The sequence below is a fragment of the Schistocerca piceifrons genome, chromosome 3 (genome assembly GCF_021461385.2).
Source record: "Schistocerca piceifrons isolate TAMUIC-IGC-003096 chromosome 3, iqSchPice1.1, whole genome shotgun sequence".
In the NCBI taxonomy this organism is placed as follows: Eukaryota; Metazoa; Arthropoda; class Insecta; order Orthoptera; family Acrididae; genus Schistocerca; species Schistocerca piceifrons.
In genome coordinates this window covers 853,129,428-853,154,516 of record NC_060140.1, presented here as the reverse complement: position 1 = coordinate 853,154,516, position 25,089 = coordinate 853,129,428, and the positions used below count along the sequence as shown (strand labels likewise).

Here is a 25,089-nt window from a genome sequence, read left to right as displayed (position 1 = left end):
ACCCCTCCACGAAACTTTTGCTACAGTCAGAAACAGCCAGCATCCCTTGTTCAGCATGAGTTAAATGAAATTATAAACATGAACGCCAGTCTGTCGATGAACCATTCAGTTTGAAACCAGTAACAGAACTATTTATTTTTAATAAATAGCATATTAATAGTGGCTGATTGCTATTTTTTAGTTTTTTGTAAGAATTAACCTGTACTGCCACACTGTCACAGTCTCACTGTGTCGGATTTCAACAAAATAGCAAAAAGTCATAAATCTCACTTCTCCACTTTTAGTGCCATAATCACATAACACTAAAATTAAAGAAGTTCAGACCCATACTGCAACCCATTCATGTTCTAAATAGAAATTAAGAAAAGATTCTGGTACATGTTAACTGATTATTCCTTTGCTGCACACAAACATACAAACAGAATTCAAGCTTTCGCAACAAACTGTTGTCTCATCAGGAAAGAGGGAAGGAGAGGGAAAGACGAAAGGATGTGGGTTTTAAGGGAGAAGGTAAGGAGTTATTCCAATCCCGGGAGCGGAAAGACTTACCTTAGGGGAAAAAAAGGACGGGTATACACTCGCACACACACACATATCCATCCACACATATACAGACACAAGCAGACATATTTAAAGACCTTTAAATATGTCTGCTTGTGTCTGTATATGTGTGGATGGATATGTGTGTGTGTGCGCGAGTGTATACCCGTCCTTTTTTCCCCCTAAGGTAAGTCTTTCCGCTCCCGGGATTGGAATGACTCCTTACCCTCTCCCTTAAAACCCACATCCTTTTGTCTTTCCCTCTCCTTCCCTCTTTCCTGATGAGGCAACAGTTTGTTGCGAAAGCTTGAATTTTGTGTGTATGTTTGTGTTTGTTTGTGTGTCTGTCGACCTGCCAGCACTTTCATTTGGTAAGTCACATCATCTTTGTTTTTAGATATATATTTCCTACGTGGAATGTTTCCCTCTATTATAAATATATATATAAAGAATACCACAACTTTAGGAATTTAAAACTCTGCAACGACAAAAGGCAGAGCTAAGCACTATCTGTCGGCGAATTAAGGGAGCTATAAAGTTTCATTTAGTTGTGCATTTTTTCGCTTGAGGCGCTGTTGACTAGGCGTCAGGGTCAGTTGATGCTAAGATGGCGACTGCTCAACAGAAAGCTTTTTGTGTTATTGAGTACGGCAGAAGTGAATCGACGACAGTTGTTCAGCGTGCATTTCGAACGAAGTATGGTGTTAAACCTCCTGATAGGTGGTGTATTAAACGTTGGTATAAACAGTTTACAGAGAATGGGTGTTTGTGCAAAGGGAAAAGTTCTGGACGGCCGAGAATGAGTGATGAAAATGTAGCACGCATCCAGCAAGCATTTGTTCGCAGCCCAGGAAAATCGACTCGCAGAGCTAGCAGAGAGCTGCAAATTCCACAATCAACTGTATGGAGAGTCCTATGAAAAAGGTTAGTTATGAAACCTGAACGTCAATTACCCGAGGCGATGGATCGGCCGCCAGGCAGCCCTTGACAGAGCACTTCATCACTGGCCTCCAAGAAGCCCTGATCTTACCCCCTGCGATTTTTTCTTATGGGGTATGTTAAGGATATGGTGTTTCGGCCACCTCTCCCAGCCACCATTGATGATTTGAAACGAGAAATAACAGCAGCTATCCAAACTGTTACGCCTGATATGCTACAGAGTGTGTGGAACGAGTTGGAGTATCGGGTTGATATTGCTCGAGTGTCTGGAGGGGGCCATATTGAACATCTCTGAACTTGTTTTTGAGTGAAAAAAAACTTTATAAATACTCTTTGTAATGATGTATAACAGAAGGTTATATTATGTTTCTTTCATTAAATACACATTTTTAAAGTTGTGGTATTCTTTTTGCATCACCCTGTATATAGAAGATACGCACAAAGTTGTGGATGTTATACAGCATTAATTTAGTTAGGTAATGAGTTTCCAGCTAATGAGGCCATGGTCAAACTATAATAATAGTCATCTTGAAAACTGAAAACTGGTTAATTAAATAAATCAGTACTAATGTCTAATATCCATGAAGAGTATGCAGGGCTGGGCGGCACCAATATGTGGCATGCAGGTCATGGTAAACACCACTGCAGCCACAGGCATCTACCTATTGGTGTCCAAGTGTCAGGTACTTAGGTCACCACTTAGCTCCTCTGTGGCCAGCTCAGCTCTATGTCAACTACCAGCTTCCCTCAAGCCAATGTTTCAGACCACAACACCTGCTGTTGCTGCTACCCATCCGACAGTGCTGTCTCGTGCCTTTGCAGGATCACATCTGCTTTGAATGGCCTGCTTCCTCAGCTCGTCACCACTACCATTGATCACAGACTTCGTCATAGTGTCCCCCATAATGCATCATCACAGGAGGACATTTTAGATGTGTTCCTTGTGGGCTTTTGTCCTCTGACACAGTACTGAGTTCAGTTACCGTAACACGTGCATATTGGTCACATCCTTGGTACATGACTCAGCCAAGGGTCACAGTAATCCACATTTTTGTGCTATTCTTTTAGTTAAATAAATGTTTCTATTAACTACAATGCACAGAGGAACAGAAAAAACACATACAAATTGGGCGACGTACCTGTGAGGCCAGTGTATGAGAACATTCCTTTCTGTTCTGTTATATGGTTCCAGTTACCTGGTGTCTGTAGCTTTTCTAGAGACAACTTCAGTGCTGACCTCATTTCCTGTATCCGTTTCGTCATGATCTTCACACAGTCTTTCCTGAAATGTAGAAATAAAATTAAATGTGATCAGAATGAATCATATTGTAATTGTAGACAAACAGAGGCATAAAAGTTGAGGCAGTAGTTACGAAGGGAATGAGACAGGGTTGTAACCTATCCACGTTATTCGATCTGTACATAGAGCAAGTAGTAAGGGAAACAGAAAACATATAGAGAAGGTATAAAAGTTCAGGGAGAAAATATAAGGTCTCAAAGTTTTGCCACTAACAGTGTAACCTGCTCAGAGATTGCAGAGGACTTCAAAGATAGGTTGAACAGAATGGATTATCTCCTGGGAAGATGTTCTAAGATGAATATTAATCAAACTCAAATTAGGCTAATGGAGTCAAGTCAAGTCAGATGATTCTCATGGGGTTAGATTATAAAATAAGACACTAAAAATAACAGAAAAGATTTGCTCCTTGAGCAGGCAACTAATTGATTGTGGAAGACATAAACTAGAAATAAAACACAGTTTTGCTGAAAAAGAGAAATATATTAACAATGTATTGAAATTTAATTTCTAGGATGTATTTTCTGGAAGAAATACTGCAGTGCTATACACCATGGATTCAGATATAATTCTGTATGAAGTAGGTCCCCCAGGATAAAATATGTATGAATGGTTTTTGCACTCTAAGTTTACTGTATAAAATTGGAAAAACTTTATTACAGTCTCCATGTAGCCCAGCCCTTCTGCTATATAATTTACTGCTGAAACATCCAACCTCTGTAAACAGTAACCAAAATAGATGGTCATAATTAAACTCAACCTTTTGTTCATCTTATCAACATATCAGGATTGTTGCTGGACAGGAGGTTTGAAATCACATCACACAGTTGTGATGCATTCAACAAAGTGACTATGCAAGAGTGCCTGGCAATAATTTAAATGAGCCTAACCATCATGTGGATCATGAATTATTCATTAATTTAGGGAAAGATAGATTGCTACTTAAAATAAAGATGACTTGATAAGTTGAAGACAGCGACAATTAAAAGACTGTTAAGTTTGCCAGTTTGAACTTAGCGAGTCATCTTTAAGGTAAATAGCAATCTGTCTTTTCCTACTAATGTACCTTCACTCCAAGGTTCCTACATGGAAAGTTGGGGCAATGCTGCTGAACACAGCGAGCACTTCCACATGACATCACTGTTGAGAAGCATCAGTAGCACAAGACATATTCTCTCATTTGCACGTTGTATTATTCCACTCATACTTACGTTAATTCACTAAAACTGAATGGCAATGTAACCAGTCAGGGGTTCGATAGAAGTTAATCTATACGGGGACTGAATGTTGCTACTTTTTATGGCTATAAAACTCTCATATATCTTCCTAGTAATGGCAAAACTATTGACTGTGGCTCCCTTAACATGTATATGCTATTATTCATTATTTTCTATTGGATAACTCACAACCTGGCATCCTTCCGTTCCTTTTCAAATATTATACAAATTTCAGTCATATGTAAATGCAACACTCACAAGAGCTTTCAGTCTGCTAAATATATTTTTTGCATCACAGTCAAAAATAGTTTATAACACTTTTCTCATGCAGATATTAAACAATAAGAAAACGCTATAAGACCAATTATTTGACCCATTACTACATATGATGATACAGAAGCTAGAAAATTAATCATCTCATTTTCATCAATTTGAAGAAGAATTTAAATATCTTAATCTGATCTGAAATGAACTGCCAAAACTCTCCACCTGTGCGCTGTTTTCTGCTGCTGCTGTTTGGCCCTCTGTGTCTCTGTTGATGTGTTGAGGTGTCTTATTCAGATAAAGGTTCTGGTCTTTATCATGCACTGTGATGACCTCTTGAAAATTAGCTGGAAAATTCCCACTTAAAAGTCTCCACAGGTTGCTAACTGTATTGGCATCTTTACACAGACTGCTGCCATGAAAATTTGAAAATAGCAGCTCTAACTCTTAACAACTTCAAACCACTCATCTGAAAGGACAATTAAGCCACCACGGGAAAGTGTCTCAAGCTGCCCAGAACTTATAGGTTCTTCTGACACTTCCATTATCTTGCCAGTAGGATGGCTAAGTGATTTGTGTATGCAGGTGTATCTGAAAGCAATATATCCAGTGAAACATTCTAGAGAGTACTCTGAAGCTTCTATCAATGATAAAACAGTTAAATCAAGTAGTGTAATGTCTCTCATTTGTTGCTCACCTTCTATCATTGACAATGTTTCTTCAATATCCAGCATAGTCCTGTAGATAACGTGGAAATCAGGTAGTTTGCACCAGTTTCTGCTTCAACTGGTGAAGAATTATGTAACTGAATGTTAGCAATATTTTTGTTCATAATTAAGATACGCAAATGACTTTTGAACTCCACTGGTAGAGATGATCATAAACTCTTACAGTTGCCCTTATCTGTAAAAATGAGTTTTCCAGCCAGTCTTGGTTGAACCTTGAGGTCAAATCATAGCTATGTTTCAAATCAGAGAAACAACCCAGTAGTAACCGTGTTGAAGTGAGTAATCCCTTTTGGAAAGGAAGTAAAGTTTTACGATTTTTCTATTCTTCATTTTTTCACAGTGTAGACTCTGTGAAAAACTTCCTCTTATGTCTCCATACACAATGCAAAATCACTTGCAACTGGTCACTTGCCAGCAGGTACCCTCAAATTCATGACGGCAAACGTATCGTTTACCAACTTCAAGAATTCTGCAGTGTCTTTTTCTTCAGTCATTATGAAAGAAATTCCCTCTGACTCAGTGTTGGAAAAGAGCTAGCAGGCAAGATGAACACACTGCTAATCCCTTCTGGAAACTGTCAGATGATGAGCAGTAAGTTTAGGGCACAGTTTTAACTCGCCATTATCTTTCCGCAACAGCTGTTGATTACGCCTTTTATTATTATTTTTCCATTTCTTAATGAAAAACCATCATGCAAAAAGTGATTTCTCAAAAGTTTCAACATATGTGGTCCATCAGCAAATACCCAAACATGTGTCATTTCATCGTTAGGTTTGATGAAGCATGTGTTTGTGTAGTCAATGTGGAAGTCCTTCCACACTTCCCAATTTTACCACCCAAATCAGTTACAACACCAGCTACAACAAATCCCACTTTCTGCGTCTCTTTGTTGATACTGATTAGCAACCCTCGATTCATCGTGATATCAAAATTGTAATACACAGGCTGCTTCCAGGTTCCACATAAACCACATGCTGTAACAACCTGCACCTGGCTATGTGGCCCGTAAATAGTGTCAGTTTCTTGGCTGTAAGCATATGCAACTGTCCACATTCATTTAATCAAAACTCAACACGCACAGCCTTTCTGCTTCATGTAATCTTGTTGCTTGCTTACTCAGTAAGTGCAACACATCCATCAAAATGCCAGGAAGACAGCAAAGACCATTAGAAATCCATCTTTTTAACATAGAAAATCCCAGTAATGGTATATCTATTATGTTCCTGTAATAAATGTAATTTTTTCTCAACAGAGAGTGCAGAAGAAAGCCTTTGCTATCTTCCTGACTCCAACGTATACTCTTCTTGGTGTTCATGAAACATTTAGGTGTGTGTGTGTGTGTGTGTGTGTGTGTGTGTGTGTGTGTGTGTGTGTAAATGCTTTTTTCAAAATTTGCTGTACCTTAATTATCACTTCAGCACTTTGTCCACACTGAAGGCTTTGGCGCTGCTTCCTCTGTCTGCATAATGCGTGAGACAGTAATTTTTCCTCAGTAGTGATGATTCTTTTTCAAGTCCCTTCATTTCATCCTCAATATGTCCTTTTTCAGTTCCTGTGCTTAGATCTACTTTCGTTTTCTTTGGTGGCAAAGAAGCTAGCATGTTAAGTGCACATTGACGTGTTTCACGATTTTTTCTTGTGTCACTTCTTTGTCGGACAGAGGATGAAGAAGCAGCAGAACTGGCTTCAGTGAGATGCAATGTACAAACTGCAGTGAGCTTTAAGGTCTTCTTTGGATGAAGTTTCAATAATTCAGCTTGGAGATCATGTAAATAATCATCATCTTTAAAATGTATGCTACAGATAGTAGCATTCTTAATGTTAATACTATCACTTCTTCTGCAGAGGTAAACACACTTCAGGATTTTTGGAGAACATATGATGGGCAACACTACTACCTTTAGTCTTGTGATAGCAGTTTTCACACACATCCACAGTACAGTTCCATAGTCTTAACATAAAACAGCAGAAATAATAAACTCGATAAACAGACAAGTCAAAGGGCGTAGGCTAGATCTGTGGGAAGAGTTACAAATTTTTAAACATCTAGAGCTCAAAGACGGTAATATACTGAATGACCAGTTGAACCTTGCTTGTAGACAATTTTTCGAAGGCTTTAAACCTGTACTGTTTATGGTATAACATTAATGCTGGTAACCTCAGTGGTCTATTTTCTCAGGAAGCTATGATGCACTTTCAAATCTTTAAGCTCACTACCCTTTATGTAATGTGGTTTTCTCACGATGTATGGCTGCCACTACTTCGGCCCTTATGTGATTTTGTCTGGCTCTAAAACGTTGGCTCCCTGAGAATGTGTATTAACTGGATTGTGGACCAGGGTTCGTAATTCTGTCTTAAGAGCCATTATTGTTAATTTTAAAGTTCTGACATATATACCGTGTGTGGGCTTCACTAATATTGTAATGTAATTTTTATATTCTGGCTGTATATGCCACTGTATGTAACTCTCTCGGCGTAAGCGCCACCTGCCTTTTTGATGTATAACTACATTAATTGTACCAAGGCTCCCATACTGTTATAACGGGAGTGTTAAACGCTTTCCTTCTTTTTATTGTTACTTTATCTAAGGACGTTATTAATACTGATAATTTACAAGTTGCTTTTGTACGCCAATCGGCACATGGTTTGCGCCATGAGCGCCACCTGCCCTGGCCGCAGAGTAACTACGCTGGCCGATTACACTCAGTCGCCTGTGAGCTCTGCAACATCCATGTACTAATTTATATTTACATGACAAACCCTATTTTTAGGGCTATATTTTAATTTGGACAAATGGATCTATGCAGACATTTGTAAAAACGGCGATGATACATCAGTCCATACTACTGTAAAATTGTAAGTACCAGTCGTCATTCTCATATTTTTGTTATGCAAGAGCTCTCTAATATGTGTTAAAATCTATTCTCGACTTAAGTTTTATACCTTCTAATGTAAGCTATGATGTTCATTGTCCTTAGGCCACCTTCTGAAGAAGACAAATTTAAATTTGTTGAAACCTAGGTAAAGATTTCTTTATCCATTGCAACTGGTCGGCTGTTTATAATTTTATCTCAGTGGAACGTTGTTCTTATGGATCTTGGGTAATCCATACAGCCGAGGTGGTAGGGCTTCTGTATTGCGCAGGTTTCTCTGTATGTCTGCCGGCAGAGAAGATGCCTTGATTAATCGACTCGTATTCCATGTGATACACTGCGTCGGATCTGCGCTTAGTTTTTGGTACGTCGGCGGATCTAATAGGTCTCGCATCTTTTGCTCATAATCTTCGGTCTTCATTACAACGGTCGCATTCCCCTTATCGGCAGGCAGTACCAATATACTCTTGTCAGCGTTGAGATTCTTAATGGCTTGTACCTCTTCTTTCTTTATGTTGCAAGCTGGTGGTTTTGCTCGGCACAGTATCCTGGCTGTTTCAGTGCGTATTTCCTCTGCCCTTTCACAAGGAAGGGTCCGAATGGCTGCTTCAGTGTTGGCAATGATGTCCTCCATCTGTCGCTCGGTGCAGCGCTTGAGTTCGTTTTGCATGCTACTGTGAGTGATGCTGTCGATCTTGTCCCAGTCGTCTCGATACATTCTGCTACTTAGTTGATAGAAAATGTCCAGAAGTTCCTGATCCGTTCTTGCCAAGTCTTCCGTGTTGTATGAATTCACTCACGAAGAAAATCTCATTCCATTCTGTCGTAGATACGATGTGCTTGGGCTGTGGTGAGTAGGCGCTTACACCTCAAGAATGTCAGTGTAGCACATTCATCTCGGTACCGTGACAGAAAGGCGAGAGAGGACATCAGTCGCACTTTCTTCTTGCATCGTTGGTCAAGGCATCGGTACATTCTGCAAATCTCCTCCCTGTAGAGGCGTAATTTGACCAACGACGGAAGAAGAAAATGCGACTGATGTCCTCTCTCGCCTTTCTGTCACGGTGCCGAGATGAATGTGCTTCACCGAAGTTCTTGAGATGTAAGCGCCTATTCACCACCACCCAAGCACATCGTATCTATGACAGAATGGAACGAGCTTTTCTTCGTGAGCGAATTCATACAACACGGAGAGACTTGGCAAGAACGGATCAGGAACTTCTGGACATTTTCTATCAACTAAGTAGCAGAACACACCGAGACGACTGGGACAAGATCGACAGCATCGCTCAAAGGAGCATGCAGAATGAACTCGAGTGCCGCACCGAGCGATAGAAGAAAAAGTTTGAAAGATGCCAGAAGCAGACCGACATGGCGATTCGTGACATGTCACACATGGTGGTCAACCTCACTGAACGACAATTGACCGAAGAGGAAGTGTCTGTTCTTCAAAAAGAAGGGAATTACGCTATCATCCCGAGAACTATACCTATGGAGGACGTCATTGCCAACACCGAAGCAGCCATTCGGACCCTTCCTCGTGAAAGAGCAGAGGAAATACGCACTGAAACAGCCAGGATACTGCGCCGAGCAAAACCACCAGCTTGAAACCTGAAGAAAGAAGAGGTACAAGCCATTAAGAATCTCAATGCCGACAAGAGTATATTGGTACTGCCTGCCGATAAGGGGAATGCGACAGTCGTAATGAAGACCGAAGATTATGAGCAAAAGATCTGAGTCCTATTAGATCCGACGGCGTACCGAAAACTAAGTGCAGATCCGACGCAGCGTATCACACGGAATACGAATCGATTAATCAAGGCGTCTTCTCTGCTGGCGGACATACAGAAAAACCTGCGCAATTCAGAAGCCCTACCACCTCGGCTGTATGGATTACCCAAGATCCATAAGAACAACGTTCCACTGAGACCGATCGTTAGTCCTCCTGGCTCACCGACGTATAAACTGGCAAAACACTTGGCCTCTCTGCTCCAGCCACATGTGGGGAAGACCGACACACACATAAGAGACTCAGGACATTTCATTGAGAAGCTGAAGAAACTGAAACTTGCACCAAACGACATCCTGGTCAGCTTTGATGTTGTTTCGTTATTTACGAAAGTGCCACTCAGTGATGCTCTGGCGCACATCGGTTTCCATTTTCCCCGCAAGACATCAAAAAGCTCTTCCATGCATGTCTCACCACAAACTATTTCACGTGGAATGGCGATTTCTATGAAGAGCTGGAAGGCGTCGCCATGGGTAGTCCAGTGGTGGCCAACTTCTTCATGGAACAATTCGAAGCACAGGCACTGGACTTGGCGACTTGCAAACCTAAGATGTGGTACAGGTACGTCGATGATACTTTTGTGGTGTGGAGCCATGGTGAAGAACAGCTCGGTGACTTCCTAAGACACTTGAACAGCCTCCATGCCAACATAACATTTACCATGGAAATAGAAAAGGACAAGAAACTGCCATTTCTAGATGTGCTGGTCACATCCCATCTGCAGTGACAAGCAGTCCCTCTCTAAATATACCAAGGACCAAACTAACAACCTCCTTCCTAGTCTCCATAACCAACTATATCCTCACCCACAATTACTTCTCCTTTGAAGGCATTACCTACAAATAAATCAGCGGTACGGCTATCGGCACCCGCATGGCACCATCCTATGCTAACCTATTCATTGACCATGTAGAGGAATCCTTCCTAAAAACCCAGAATCCTAAACTCCTCACCTGGTTCACATTCATTGATGACATCTTTGCTATCTGGATTGAAGGTGAGGACACCTTATTCACATTCCTCCAGAACCTCAACAGCTTCTCTCCCATTTGCTTCATCTGGTCCTATTCAACCCAACAAGCCACCTTCCTAGATGTTGATCTCCGCCTCACAGGTGGCTACATCAGTACCTCCGTCCATACCAAACCTACTAACCACCAGCAATGCCTCCACTTTGACAGCTGCCACCCGTTTCATACCAAGAAGTCTCTTCCATACAGCCTAGCCACCCGTGGTCGTTGCATCTGTAGTGATGAGCAGTCCCTCTCCAAATATACCGAGGGTCTCACTGAAGCCTTCACTGACTGTAATTGTCCTCCCATCCTTGTACAAAAACAAATCTCCCGTGCCTTGTCTTTCCAGTCTCCCACCATCTCCCAAAGTCCCACAGCCCGGCCACAGAGGAGGATTCCCGTCATAACTCAGTGCCATCTGGGACTGGAGCAACTGAATTACATTCTCCGCCAGGTTTTCGATTACCTCTCGTTGTGCCCTGAAATGAGAAATGTCCTACCCACAATCCTTCCCACCCCTCCTACAGCGGTATTCCGCCGTCCACCGAACCTACACAATATACTCATCCAACCTTAAACAACCCCTGCTCCCAACCTCTTCCCTCATGGCTCATACCCCTGTAATGTTCTTGAGGACAATATTATGGAAATGGAAGAGGATGTAGATGAAGATGAAATGGGAGATACGATACTGTGTGAAGAGTTTGACAGAGCACTGAAAGACCTGATCGAAACAAGGCCCCGGGCATAGACAACATTCCATTAGAATTACTGATGGCCTTGGGAGAGCCAGTCATGACAAAACTCTACCATCTGGTGAGCAAGATATATAAGACAGGCAAAATACCCTCAGACTTCAAGAAGAATATAATAATTCCAATCCCAAAGAAAGCAGGTGTTGACAGATGTGAAAATTACCGAACTATCAGTTCAATAAACTACGGCTGCAAAATACTAACACGAATTCTTTGCAGACGAATGGAAAAACTGGTAGAAGTCGACCTCGGGGAAGATCAGTTTGGATTCCGTAGAAATGTTGGAACACGTGAGGCAGTACTGACCTTACACCCATCTTAGAAGAAAGATTAAGGAAAGGCAAACGTACTTTTCTAGCATTGTAGACTCGGAGAAAGCTTTTGACAGTGTTGACTGGAATACTCTCTTTCAAATTCTAAAGGTGGCAGGGGTAAAATACAGGGAGCGAAAGGCCATTTACAATTTGTACAGGAACGACATGGCAGTTATAAGAGTCGAGGGGCATGAAAGGGGAGCAGTGGTTGGGAAGGGAGTGAGACAGGGTTGTAGCCTCTCCCCAATGTTATTCAATCTGTATATTGAGCAAGCAGTAAAGGAAACTAAAGAAAAATTCGGAGTACGAATTAAAATCCATGGAGAAGAAATAAAAACTTTGAGGTTCGCCGATGACATTGTAATTCTGTCAGAGACAGCAGAGGACTTGGAAAAGCAGTTGAACGGAATGGACAGTGTCTTGAAAGGAGGATATAAGATGAACATCAACAAAAGCAAAACGAGGATAAGTCGGGCGATGCTGAGGGAATTAGATTAGGAAATGAGTTAACTTAAAGTAGTAAAGGAGTTTTGCTATTTGGGGAGCAAAATAACTGATGATGGTCGAAGTAGAGAGGATATAAAATGTAGACTGGCAATGGCAAGGAAAGCGTTTCTGAAGAAGAGGAATTTGTGAACATCGAGTATAGATTTAAGTGTCAGGAAGTCGTTTCTGAAAGTTTTTGTATGGAGTTTAGCCCTGTATGGAAGTGAAACATGGACGATAAATAGTTTGGACAGGAAGAGAATAGAAGCTTTCGAAATGTGGTGCTACAGAAGAATGCTGAAAGTTAGATGAGTAGATCACGTAACTAATGAGGAGGTATTGAATAGAATAGGGGAGAAGAGGAGCTTGTGGCCCAACTTGACAAGAAGAAGGGACCGGTTGGTAGGGCATGTTCTGAGGCATCAAGGGATCACAAATTTAGCATTGGATGGCAGCGTGGAGGGTAAAAATAGTATAGGGGGACCAAGAGATTAATACATTAAGCAGATTCAGAAGGATGTAGGTTGCAGTAAGTACTGGGAGATGAAAACGCTTGGACAGTATAGAGTAGCATGGAGAGCTGCATCAAACCAGTCTCAGGACTGAATACCACAACAACAACAACCACCACCTACTCCAGTTTGGTCACTAACATTACCTATCACATCAAAGGCAGGGCTACTTGTGAAACCAGTCATGTGATCTACAAGCTAAGCTGTAACCACTGTGCAGTATTCTACGTAGGCATGACAACCAACAAGCTGTCTGTCCGCATGAACGGCCACCGACAAACTGTGGCCAAAAAACAAGTGGACCTCCCTATAGCTGAACACGCTGCCAAACATGATACCCCTCATTTCAATGACTACTTCACAGCCTGTGCCATATGGATCCTTCTCGCCAACACCAGCTTTTCTGAATTACACAGGTGGGAACTGTCCCTGCAATATATCCTACATTCCCGTAACCCTCCTGGCCTCAACCTTCGTTAGTCACTGTCCTCACCCATCCAAGCCCCTCCCTGTTCCCATTCCAGCACTACACAGCCGTCATTTCACCACCACACCAAGTCATTTAATTTCTTTTCTTTTATTTTTATTTCTCTCCTTTCCACTAATTACCCCCTCTCCTCTCTGCACCTTCTCTCCTACCCTCTGTTTAAAGTGCAACACTTCTCTGTCTGCCACTCCCACCATACTATCCGTCCCCCTTCCAGTCCCAGCTTCCTCCTTACCCCCACCCAGTCGCCACTCCCATCATGCACTGGTGCTGCTGTTCGCAGTGTAGTTTCAGCTCTCTGAGACTGCAGATGTGTGTGCAAGTTGCGCTTGCGCGAGTGTGTGTGTGTGTGTGTGTGTGTGTGTGTGTGTGTGTGTACTGCTGACAAAGGCTTTAATGGCCGAAAGCTATAATTGTGTGAATCTTTTTATCGTGCCTATCGCGGCTCAGCATCTCCGCTATATGGTGAGTAGCAACTTTCCTTCTCTTATTGTTACATTCCATCCTGGAATTTCCGTTGTTTGAATTTTGCCTGACGGCTTTTCTTCGAGCCTAATCCTGTGTTGTTTTCCTTTGTAACTACTTTCTTTTACGTCGATATACTCAGTGTCCATCCTTCTTTCTTTTCTTTCCTGTGTTTCTCTTATTGACTTGTGAACCGCACTGCACGCACAACTTATGAGGCACACTGTATCAACGGACTCAGTCGCGCGCAACAGACGGCGGCAAGAGCACGCTGATTGTTGGTGCGGCATCTTTTTCCCCACATTACTTCCGCCCATATAATTAAGCCTATACCTTCAAACTGATCATGCTCCCTGTGTCAGTTCCCGCATTTTTTGCTTGTTATCTCCCGCACTTTTCCGGTGCCACACGATCTTACATCTCTTTAACTATGAACCCCTCCCCTCCCCCAACACTTTGTCCGTTCTATCCCTGTTCGCACCCACTAAATCCACCTCATCCAGTCACATCTGCCTTCCCCCTTCTCTATGCTTGTCCGCCCTCAAACCTGCGACCCACAGTAATATATTTATTAATGATTGGTTATTCTCTACTTTGACCTTTGTGACTTGTAGTGGGACGAAATTAAACGTCACCCATCCACCAAGTCAGCCCAGTTTGCAGGTGACTATAAGTTTAATTTAGTTTTTGTTTATGTGTTTTCTTATTATTTGTAATAAATGTGAATTATCTAAAAGTTTTGTATTTTTTTTATGTGTTTCATGTACGGAGAGATCGGCGCAACGAACGGGGACAGCATCTTCGTTGCCGCGACCAGAGAGGAAATTGCTGGCCGCTATACGTCGCGGGTCGACAGCCAAGGAGCAACAGAAGATCCTGGAACCGAGTTGTTGCGTCGTGTTTCTAAAAAAATTAGAAATGAATTTTTATACTCTTTTTGTACAACAATGACGTCATAATGATCTTAACCTTATTGAAAAGTTAGTCACTGTCTGTCAACGCTCAAGTTCACATCTGTATGTGTAGGAAGCTAATAAAATAGTGTATGCTACTAAAGTTGAAACACGTGTCTTGAAGATTTATTTATGAAGAGTTATGTGAACGGATTAATAATATATTTGACAAGATTATTGATTCAGACAGCGTTGGCCGAAACTTTGAATCTAAAAAGTTTATTTAATGTGTGATTCTGATATCGATTAGATCAAGATAACGTGTGTCAATATAATTTTCTGAGGAGAAACAAACGAAATTTAAATTGGGAAAAGTTTACGAAAACCAATTGGCCCAAGTGATGTAATTCTTTGCATACGACTCAACGGATGTTTTACAGTTTCGTTCAAGAACCATCCTATGACAATTTAAAAAAGAATATAAATAATTTTGAAGTGAGTGTAACTGACGTGGGTGACGAAGTCTGCACATGGTCATACATATATCAAACGAAAACCTAATACGCGTCGTTACACCGCACCGTGGCGACCTTAGAAACAGGACTTGTGTGCAACTAAGGCACACAGGTACGAAACAAAGCATCAAGAGTCCTTCGGAAGTCAACGCGGGTTTTCGTGGAGCCTTCACCAGCCAGCGGCGACTTCGCGGGTGTGGGCATCTGACGGAGTGCAGCCAAGCAGTACGGTCACGCAGTTGTTCCACGAGAAGGCGCGTCTGTTGGGCAGCAGCTGAACGCTGCAAACCCCGACAACCCTTTTTCTCCCTAAACTAATAGGCCCAGTACGTCAGCTGCGGGGCGTTCCTCCGGCTGATATTAGAGGTGTTGCTGAGGGCTTCGCCTGTCTACGGCGGTGCCGGGCGTGGTTGCAGCCAGCGACGTTTCCGGTGTTCGACTCAGCGTCCGGCCGGTTGCGGAAGCGGGGTCGCAGCATCTCAGCGGCTGCATCGACGGCTGTTACATCTGCAGCCCATAGCAGCACACTGATCATCGAGAACTACAAATTACAATATTAAGTGTCCGGTGAGTTTGTTTCAAGTTGGAAGTGGAGTGTTGTATATAGGGAGTGTGCTTTTATAGGATTGTTGATTACAAGTCTGCGTGTGTAAATAGTTAATATCTTACAATAATGTCGGGAAGTGAAATGTCAGACGAAGAGCAATCTATGTCCGATAGGAGCATGAGATCCCTTTTTAGGGCGATAGCTAAATTAAAACAATCTAACGGGGATTTCCTAGCTGAATTAAAACAGTCTAACGAAGAATCTACTGCTAGATTAAAAGAGGAATTAAAACAGTCTAACGAAGAATCTATGGCTAGATTAAAACAGTCTAACGAAGAATCTATGGCTAGATTAAAACAGTCTAACGAAGAATCTATGGCTAGATTAAAACAGTCTAATGAGGAATCTACTGCTAGATTGAAACAGGAACTAAAACAGGAATTAAAACAGTCTAACGAGGAATCTACTGCTAGACTTAAAGGGGAGCTAACAAAATCAACAGACAGGTTGCAGGAATATCTTAATGAAACCAGTCGAGAATTAAGTGATAAAATAGAGTCTTCTAAAGTTGAAATGCAGGAAAACTTAGTAGGACTTAGTAATAAGATTGCTGATAATTGTAAAAGGTTAGAAGAACATATCCAGGAATCGCGCGAAGAAAAAGCTCGCATGCGACACGATATTACTGACTTATCCGAGAGACTAGATAGTGTCAATATCTTAGTTGTAAATGAAATACAGAAAAATAACGATATGTTACGAGATGAATTTTCTATGCAAACAGAAACTGTTCGCAGAGAATTATTGAAATCTATTAAAGAGGTCTCTACCAAACCTGTAGAGATTTCTTCAATAGATAATGTAGAATTAGAGACATTAACTCATCAAGTAGAAAAGGACCATACCGAAATCGAAAACATGAAATTTTTAATTACTGAGATATGCAGCAATCTTGAGACTGCCAAAGATAGTAATATTGACGAAGGTACAGAGCGTTCACATCGTGAACACAGTGAAGAATCGATATTAGCTCATCGCGTATCCAATACAGAAATGCGGATACAGGAAATTACTAGACGGTTATCGGAATTATATAATAACGAGAACATTTCAGGTAGCAGAGGCAATAACATAATCAGAGACAACAGTCGCATCGAATTTGCTAGCACGGACGACAACAATATGAATAAGGCAATCACGGCAAGCCAATCCGATGCAACTCCGTCTCTGCAATCTAAACAAAATCCGACTATTTCTCTCGCAGAATGTCTGGATGACATAACAACAAATTCAAATGTAGCAAGTCGATTTCCTGTATTCAAACCAGGAGGCGAACTGCACCCTATAATCTTTATAAAAGCTTTTGAAACATCATTATCTCCTAAATGGAGTAATGAAAAACGCATTCAATTTGTAATAGGACATTTAGAAGCAGAAGCTGCGGAATGGGCAGTACTGCATAGAAATGAATTCAGGGATTGGGATGATTTTGTTAAGCAGTTTAAACAAAATTATTGGTCAAGACGAAAACAACAACACTTAACTTTAGAGTTGATAGCCCCTCCTCCATATTCTAAACGGTGGAGAGGTTATAGGAATTATTTTGAATGGAATTTAAACCGTGCTAAATTAATTGAAAGTCATCTAATGCGAGTACTAATTAGTGGATTACCGTATTACATAAAGGAAAGAAAAATGTTATTCTACGAATTATACAAAACCTTAATAATGGGGACGAAACAGTTAACACCCGGGGTGTGTGGTTATATTTTAACGACTTGTTGTATTGGAAAGCACAGAGGGAACACCAGAGATGGAAAATCTGCATTCCGAAAACTGTTGTGGACGAGTTAATTACTTATATTCATGAAGGTTACGGGCATTTTGGAATTCATAAATGTATTAAACATCTAATGAAGTATTATTATTTCAAAAATATGTCCCGTATTGTGAGAAGTATTATTAGGGCTTGTGAAACCTGTCAAAAGGTTAAAGTTAATAACAAATCCAAGCGTTATAAATTATATGCTGTAATTCCTCGAGGTTTGTGGGATCTACTATCATTAGATTTTTTCGGCCCTCTGCCTCGGAGTTCAGGAGGATTAACATATGTGTTTGTTGTAATGGAATGTTGGTCCAAACATGTGAAACTGTATACTTTGAAACGAGCGAATACAGCAAGCGTTATACGCTGCCTCACCCGAAATTACTTTGTTAACTGGGGCATTCCTAAACGACTTATGTCTGACAACGGTAGTGCCTTTATTAGTCAAAGATTTCAAGATATGATAAGACAATATGGAATCAAACATATCTTAATTTCGAAATATCACCCTCAAAGTAATTTACTAGAAAGAGTCATGAAAGAATTAGGACGATTATGTAGAACTTATTGTGCACATAAACATACTCGGTGGGCCAAACTAATGCCTGAATTCGAAAAGATATTAAATGAATTGCCTCACCTAACGACGGGATTATCACCTATAGAAATTTTAGGCAAACGAATTATAGGTGAGCCTTTACTAGCTGCTTTACCTTGGCCACCAGTAAATGAGATACAACAAGATATTCCAGACGAAAAAGTTTGCGAACAGATTGTAAAAAATGCCGAACGGAGAATTAAAAGTTATAATCAACAGGCTGTAGAACCCTCATTTCAGGTAGGAGATCTTGTGCTAGTACGATCTCATCCCAAAAGTTCTAAGATCGATAAGGAATGTAGAAAATTCTTCTTTATCTTTGAAGGTCCATATGTTGTACATAAGATTGTACATCCCAAAGCATTACTTCTTATGGAACCTTCATCAGGTGTAATTAAAGGATTATATAGTGTTGATCAAATGAAACCCTTCATTCCTAAATAAGTTAATATTTAGTATATGTTACACACGGAAGAGCGTTCATAGTTTATTCATGTGAAGTTTTTCGTGATAGTTACGTATTATTTTAAAGAATAGAACAGAAAGCTTAAACAAATGTTCTACAATAATCTACTGGTACTTAAAAAGAGAAAGATAACCAAAAGGGGGATTTATATGGAGGAAATTTTGCTCTTAGGTCTAAAGGAATTTTGCTTATTTTAAATTTACTCGGATAGTAGGAGCCAAAGGGGATGGTTAATAGTTTTAGGGACCATGGGCGTCCAGAGCTATATGGCTCACGAGAACATAGCAGAGTGCCTTTAATAGAGGTTTGCAATAGTGTTAATATAAACACACCAAACGGGGCTCTCTCGCTTGTTCTCCTAAATAAATGGCCATTACCCAACAAGGTGTCCGAAGGTAAAGAAAGCCGTGCCGAGATTCTAAAGAAAGTTTGCTTGATTTCTTCTTGACCTCAGGCATAAATAAGGCATTAGGGAAGAGAATGACGTAAAGTAAATAGTACTATTAGTTATTGTGAGAAACTTATTAGTAATATACATTCTTGGAAAGAATAACTCTAGTAAATAAATGAAACTATAACTAATCTATCACAATTTGAATGCTCTGTCCTAATGTACAACGTTAAAGAACGTACTAAATTAGTATTTATTAGCAACTATTAACTGAAGAGGAGCAATCTCCCTATATTCGGTTACGAATTACCATAAGAGCACAATTAAGAGTAAATGACAAATAGTCACAACGATATCGTATTAAAAGGATTAAATCTCTCTAATAGCAAGGACTCTAGGTTACGTAAAATGTGAGGAAAATGTATTAACAGTTAAATATTGTATATTGAACAGTTTTAATTTCGGTTAAAACCTGACAAACTGAGCTTGTGGGTGGGGTATGTAGTGGGACGAAATTAAACGTCACCCATCCACCAAGTCAGCCCAGTTTGCAGGTGACTATAAGTTTAATTTAGTTTTTGTTTATGTGTTTTCTTATTATTTGTAATAAATGTGAATTATCTAAAAGTTTTGTATTTTTTTTATGTGTTTCATGTACGGAGAGATCGGCGCAACGAACGGGGACAGCATCTTCGTTGCCGCGACCAGAGAGGAAATTGCTGGCCGCTATACGTCGCGGGTCGACAGCCAAGGAGCAACAGAAGATCCTGGAACCGAGTTGTTGCGTCGTGTTTCTAAAAAAATTAAAAATGAATTTTTATACTCTTTTTGTACAACAATGACGTCATAATGATCTTAACCTTATTGAAAAGTTAGTCACTGTCTGTCAACGCTCAAGTTCACATCTGTATGTGTAGGAAGCTAATAAAATAGTGTATGCTACTAAAGTTGAAACACGTGTCTTGAAGATTTATTTATGAAGAGTTATGTGAACGGATTAATAATATATTTGACAAGATTATTGATTCAGACAGCGTTGGCCGAAACTTTGAATCTAAAAAGTTTATTTAATGTGTGATTCTGATATCGATTAGATCAAGATAACGTGTGTCGATATAATTTTCTGAGGAGAAACAAACGAAATTTAAATTGGGAAAAGTTTACGAAAACCAATTGGCCCAAGTGATGTAATTCTTTGCATACGACTCAACGGATGTTTTACAGTTTCGTTCAAGAACCATCCTATGACAATTTAAAAAAGAATATAAATAATTTTGAAGTGAGTGTAACTGACGTGGGTGACGAAGTCTGCACATGGTCATACATATATCAAACGAAAACCTAATACGCGTCGTTACACCGCAGACTTCTCGCCAATTTTAGTCGTTTTCGCCTTCCACTATCGTCGTCTTCCTCAGATTTCATCCCTTTTTCTCCCCTGTGCATCCATTTCGTACTTTTTACACGTAATTTCGTGTATTTTTGCGTAATTTTTTGGACGTAATTCTACTTTCCTACGTATTTTTTCGCATTTTTGCACCACCATAGATCCTTGCTCCTTCCAGCTGCGTCAATACAGAAAAGTTTCCTTATCCCTAGCCAGATCCCAGTCCCACATACTGTTCCTGCGTTGTTGCTTGGCTCACGAAATCCCCCCCTAACGTCTTCCCATCAAATTACCCATCTCTGGTTGCCCCCCTCCTTCCACAATGACCTCCACCTGTTCAGATTCCGCCAATCCTTAGCCCTCACCAACAAAGTCCTGCAAAACCATATCAACCAAGCCCAATCCTCCTTGCAGTACCTTCTCTCCATCCACAAAATTCTCCTGCTATGTAATCCCAGATTCCTGGAACTCATAACACACATTGAAATTCTTGCCCTGCAGGAACTTGAGCAACATGCACAACACCACCTCAAAAAGCTCTCCATCCTGCTCATTTCCTACTCCTGCCTCGGAGTACTACTGTCCACCACTTCTACAACAACCTCCAAACCTTCCCCACACCCCCTCATAGCAGACAAACCTACTACATTTATCCCACCCTCCTAAATCTCCCCCCCCTCCCCACCACCACCACCACCACCACCACCACAAAGAACTCAAATCCCAAACAGACCTGCAACACTGTCATGAACCTTTCCTCCAGAAGCCTTAGTCCCACAGAAATATCAGTCCTTTCCAAAGGCCTCACCTTTTGCCCCACCCCCCAATTCAACCATGCAGGACTAGTTAAAGACCTTCTCCCAGTCCCTACAGCGGAAACACTTTTTTGCCACCAACCCGACCAATCAGACTCAACCAAAGACCAACAATGAACCTTGCCTATCTCAGTTCACTCCTCCATCCAACCGTGATCCACTCCCACTGCCTCCAAACCACCCCCTGTTAACTTTCCAGTATTTCTTATCTTCGAACCTTGCCTCACCATCATTCCCCTAATCCCTCAACATGCATACTAACCTTACATCTGCAGAAACAACCGCAGTCCACCATCTAAAAACTGATCCCAATCTTGTAATCCTACCTGCACACAATGGCACCACCACCGTAGTTTTGAACCGCAAGAATTACGTGGCAGAAGGACTCCGTCAGCTGTCAGATACTTCCACCTATAAACCATGCCACAGTGATCCCATTCCAGCAATCCAGCAGGATCTCCAGTCACTACTCAAATCCTTAGGCCCATCCCAAACCTCTCCCCAGAGTCAATCTCTCTACTTACCCCTACCACTACCCGCAGCCCCACCTTCTAAATGCTTCCTGAAGTCCATAAACCCAACCACCCAGGACGCCCCATTGTGGCCAGTTACTGTGCCCCCACTGAGAGAATCTCTGCTCTCGTAGACCAACACCTTCAACCTATTACCCGGAACCTATCCTCCTATATAAAAGATATCAACCATTTCCTCGACCAACTCTCCACAGCTCCTCTCCCTTTCCTACACGGTGCCCTGCTAACATGCCTAATGCCCATGGCCTTACTGCTATTGAACACTACCTTTCCAGATGCCCTATGGATTCCAAACCAACAACCTCCTTCCTAGTCTCCATAACCAACTATATCCTCACCCACAATTACTTCTCCTTTGAAGGCATTACCTACAAAAAAATACACAGTATGGACATGGGTACCCACATGGCACCATCCTATGCTAACCTATTCATGGGCCATCTAGACAAATCCTTCCTAAAAACCCAGAATCCTAAACCCCTCACCTGGTTCACATTCATTGATGACATCTTTGCTATCTGGATTGAAGGTGAGGACACCTTATTCACATTCCTCCAAAACCTCAACAACTTCTCTTCCATTTGCTTCACCTGGTCCTACTCAACCCAACAAGCCACCTTCCTAGATGTTGACCTCTGCCTCAGAGATGGCTACATCAGTACCTCCGTCCATATCAAACCTACTGACCACCAGCAATACCTCCACTTTGACAGCTACCACCCATTTCATACCAAGAAGTCCCTTCTGTACAGCACAGCCACCCGTGGTTGTTGCATCTGCAGTGATGAGCAGTCCCTCTCTAAATATACCGAGGGTCTCACTGAAGCCTTCACTGACTGTAATTGTCCTCCCATCCTTGTACAAAAACAAATCTCCCGTGCCTTGTCTTTCCAGTCTCCCACCACCTCCCAAAGTCCCACAGCCCGGCCACAGAGGAGGATTCCCGTCATAACTCAGTGCCATCTGGGACTGGAGCAACTGAATTACATTCTCCGCCAGGTTTTCGATTACCTCTCGTTGTGCCCTGAAATGAGAAATGTCCTACCCACAATCCTTCCCACCCCTCCTACTGCGGTATTCCGCCGTCCACCGAACCTACACAATATACTCATCCAACCTTACACAACCCCTGCTCCCAATCTCTTACCTCATGGTTCATATCCCTGTAATAGACCTAGGTGCAATATCTGTCCCATACATCCTCCTACCACCACCTACTCCAGTCCGGTCACTAACATTACCTATCACATCAAAGGCAGGGCTACTTGTGAAACCAGTCATGTGATGTACAAGCTAAGCTTCAACCAATGTGCAGCATTCTATGTAGGCATGACAACCAACCAGCTGTCTGTCTGCATGAATGGCCACCGACAAACTGTGGCGAAAAAACAAGTGGACCACCCCGTAGCTGAACACGCAGCCAAACATGATATCCCTCATCTCAATGACTGCTTCACAGCATGTGCCATATGGATCCTTCCCTGCATCTAGAGATGGGCAAACTGAAACACGTAACTGTTTCGAAACAAATGAAACAGTACAACGTAATGTTTCGATACGCTGCTTCGAAACAGTGAAACAGTTTGTGCTTTGTAATCTAATAAACCTACACATTTTATCATCTTGACTGTCTACTGTATAAGTATGTCCACATAAACACAAATGAGGTGCGAGAACGCTAATCATATCGCAGAAAGTATGAAATTATCACTTAGGCGTCTTGGCAGTTTCGTATTTCTACAGCAAATGCGCTGCTTTTGTGTCGTGTGACTTTCATACTTTTCAATTGGCTGAGGACAGCCATAGCCGAAGACAGAAGAGCCACCACGAACGAAACTGGAGGTGGGAGCAAACTGCAGAGACAACAGATATGCTACTGGGATTCCCACATTCCGTTAGTATGGGTAATATACCCATCCTGCTAATTTCCATGCACACAAAGGGAATCATTGTGGATAATAGGCACAGTGACTATAGAGTCACAAATAGCGCCAAATAATTTGAATAAATAACAAAATATAACAGAAAAAAATTTTGTCTTTCATGGTGTTTCGAACCGTTACTATAAATTCACCATGCTTCCTATTCCTTCCTGTTCACCATTACACTACCAGTGATATGTCAAACATATTGCTTGCAATTATACCTACATCAAATTTATGTATATGTCTAATAACTGTCACTCTACGACTTTTTTTTTTTTTTTTTCAAAATGTTGTAGGCTTACTTGTGTTTCTTAATATGATTACTTTACATGAACAGAGAAGCGTATGTTGTCAATAAGTGTAATTTAACTGAATGATTTTCACATATTTATTATTTTGAATGTGAATAGTATGCATTGTTTTATTGCTTGGTTAGTGTTTATAAAGCAGATGTTACGCCATTTCGGAATATGACAGTCAGCTAGAAACGAAGCTTTATTTTCGGATATCTTAAGCTTCATACTATTGCTTGTCAAAAAGATTTTGACACTCTTGAAAGTGTTTCATGAAGTGGTATGTTAAATGTGTTTCAGTACCTGTGCCGAGCCGGAATCTCGTCCGACACAGAGGGGAATGAAACATCACTGTTTCGATACAATTAGTCCGTTCCAAGCACTGGTGGACTGAAACAGCCTTATTTTGAAACAATGATACAGTTTCTGTGTCTGGCTCGAGACCGAATCTGGTCCAGTTATCGGAGACAGGGGTGGAATGAAACACCACTGTTTTGAAACAGTGAACCGTAGCCGTTCCGAAACACTGAAACAGTTCCACGTATCGATACACTGTATCGAAACATAGAAACAGTGGCCAAGTCTACCTGCAACACCAGCTTTTCTGAATTGCACAGGTGGGAACTCTCCCTGCAATACATCCTATGTTCCCGTAACCCTCCTGGCCTCAGCCTCCGTTAGTCACTGTCCTCACCCATCCAAGCCCCTCCCTGTTCCCATTCCAGCACTACACAGCCGTCATTTCACCACCACACCAAGTAATTTAATTTCTTTTCTTTTATTTTTATTTCTCTCCTTTCCACTACTTACACCCCGCCCCCCCCCCCTCCCCGCACCTTCTTTCCTACCCTCCGTCTACAGTGCAACACTTCACTGTCCGCCACTCCCACCATACTACTGCTGCTGCTCGCAATGTAGTTTCAGCTCTCTGAGACTGCAGATGTGTGTGCAAGCTGCACTTGCGCTTTTTGTGTGTGTGTGTGTGTGTGTGTGTGTGTGTGTGTGTGTGTGACTGCTGACAAAGGCCTTAATGGCCGAAAGCTATGATTCTGTGAATCTTTCTAGTGTGCCTATCGCAGCTCAGCATCTCCGCTATATGGTGAGTAGCAACTTTCCTTCTGTTATTTTTGTATTTGAGAGCGTACTTTATATACTGTATTGAAACTCGGATTACTGTTTGGGCAATGTTTGAGTGAAGTTTGCCCAATTGTTGTACCCTATT

General features: G+C 41.4%; 1 protein-coding gene across 1 annotated transcript in view; it reads right to left on the bottom strand.

Moving 5' to 3' along the window:
• The window catches only part of LOC124789694 (aspartate aminotransferase, cytoplasmic-like), a 74,576-nt gene that overhangs the window by 8,040 nt on the left and 41,447 nt on the right, over positions 1 to 25,089 (bottom strand). The window contains exon 7 of the mRNA XM_047257137.1: positions 2,619 to 2,761. Coding sequence (XP_047113093.1) covers positions 2,619 to 2,761 — 143 coding nt within the window. The remainder of the gene's footprint in view (positions 1 to 2,618; positions 2,762 to 25,089) is intronic.